We start from the raw sequence: 1,775 nt of genomic DNA on the forward strand, positions 1-1,775 counted from the left end.
GAGGGAAGCGGTCCTCACCCTGCTCATCCCTGAACGCATCCGTGAGGAATCGGCACTCCTCCTGTATCCGCTCCTCCAGGCTCCTCTTCCCCAGGCCAAAGTTCCGGAGGGTGGTCAACGTGAACCTTCTCTGCTGCTTCCACAGGTGCCCATTGGAGAAGACCAGCCCTGGCAGATACATTCCACAGTGAGTGAAGGTAAATGCCCTTAGTAAGAAAAAGCAGGAGGGAATCTGCCTTGATAAAGGAGGCTCAGCCACGCTGCTGACTCTGCTCTCTGAGAATGCAAAGCCATGGCACTGACTTTTGGCATGTTTGAATGGCCAAGGCTTTGACTGTGTGTTTCAGGTCCATACCTCCATTGATAACTCACCCAATTTGTTGAAGAGTTCTGTAGTTGTTGGAAATTGTGGGCGATCAATGAAGTTCTCTCCCTGGGTCACAAGGGCTTCCTTGATCATTTCCAGCCCATTTACAGCCACAAAGGACATGCTGCCCACTTGCGTGCTGAAGATGTTTCCGTATTTTTCAATAAACTGCGGATGAGGAAAAGAAAAGGGGATTGATTTGCAATGATCTTTTCTGCAGGGAGAGGGAAAGCATCAGTATCCGGCACCCAAAGGGAGAGAATGGAAGACCTGCAGAGGAAACAGAGCAAGCAGAGCCTGGGAGAGCAAGAGGAGTAATTGCACAAGTGTTGGATAGATTGTGTACAATCTTTTTCCTCATTTCTTACAACAGTGTTCTGGAGTTGGTGTAAAACCCACCAGGCTGCATTTTCCAGGCTTTGCAAGACTCAGCTGAGCAAGGATTTCCTGCAGTTGTTTAACTCTCTTCCCAGTCGCCCTTCCCATCAGGCCCAGCTACAGCTTCAATCAAACCCATGGCACTGTGCCATGCCCTTTGACCGAAGGATATGGCTCTATAGCCCAGGGCAAATCTCATCCAAGTTGGCTGCTGATCCCTGGCCAAACTCCAGCTCACTCACAGAGAGCCCACTGTGAATTGTGGCGTTTGAGTTTTGATGAGTTTTCTCGGGTTGGGTTGGCCCCATACCCATGCTGCAAATCCCCTTACCTTCTGCGTTGCACCCACAGGGTCTTTGGCAAGGAAAAGTTGCAAATTTCCCAGGAAAGGGAAGGAAAAAGGACCGGGGGGGAAGTCCTTTGGCTTTCTCTTCTTCATGTAGTCGAAGACGAGCAGGAAGATGAAGAGGAAGACGAAGAGCATCTGCAGGGAGATGCTGTCCCAGAGGAAGCGCAGCATGGGGCGTCTGCAGCTGTGGGCACAAACGCAGAGGGGCTTGCGCTGGCCTGGCCTCGGGGCTGCCTTGGGGCCACTGATTCCTCAGCCTCAGCCACACCTGGTCGCTAAAGCCCTTCCGCCTTCCAGCCACGCATCTCTCACCTCGTGAAGAAGCCCCGCTCGCAGCCACCGCCTCCCCGCCACGCGGAGCCGCAGACAGAGCCGAGCCCCGAGGGACGCGAGATGAGGCCGCACGGAGCTCCCGCAAAGCCTCTGACTCACGGGCCGACGCTCCGCTGCCACGGGGCGGTGCTGCCAGGGCGCAGAGGGCGCTGAGCGCTGCGGAGGGACCAGCGCGTCCCGCCTCGCCGGTGACACCAGCCCCGCTCCCGGCCCTCCTGCCGGCCCGTCCCGGCCCGTCCCGTCCCGTCCCGCCCCGTCCCGTCGCTTCTCCTGCGCCGATCAATGTCGGCGTGCGCGTTGTTTTGCTGCTGGCTAACAACTGCCGTGTTCCCGTCGCGCCGCGCGGCC

General features: G+C 56.7%; 1 protein-coding gene across 1 annotated transcript; it reads right to left on the reverse strand.

Moving 5' to 3' along the window:
• Positions 1-4: 4 nt before the first annotated feature.
• On the reverse strand, positions 5-1,769 carry LOC110392090 (cytochrome P450 2J2-like; the record flags this gene model as incomplete). Its single annotated transcript, XM_021384045.1, has 4 exons — positions 1,407-1,769; positions 1,077-1,278; positions 373-535; positions 5-168 (listed from the first exon to the last, which is right to left on the reverse strand). Coding segments are annotated over exons 2-4 (516 nt in total), but the record flags the coding sequence as incomplete, so codon positions are not given.
• Positions 1,770-1,775: the final 6 nt, after the last annotated feature.

The sequence above is a fragment of the Numida meleagris genome, unplaced genomic scaffold, assembly GCF_002078875.1.
Source record: "Numida meleagris isolate 19003 breed g44 Domestic line unplaced genomic scaffold, NumMel1.0 unplaced_Scaffold959, whole genome shotgun sequence".
Lineage (NCBI taxonomy): Eukaryota > Metazoa > Chordata > Aves > Galliformes > Numididae > Numida > Numida meleagris.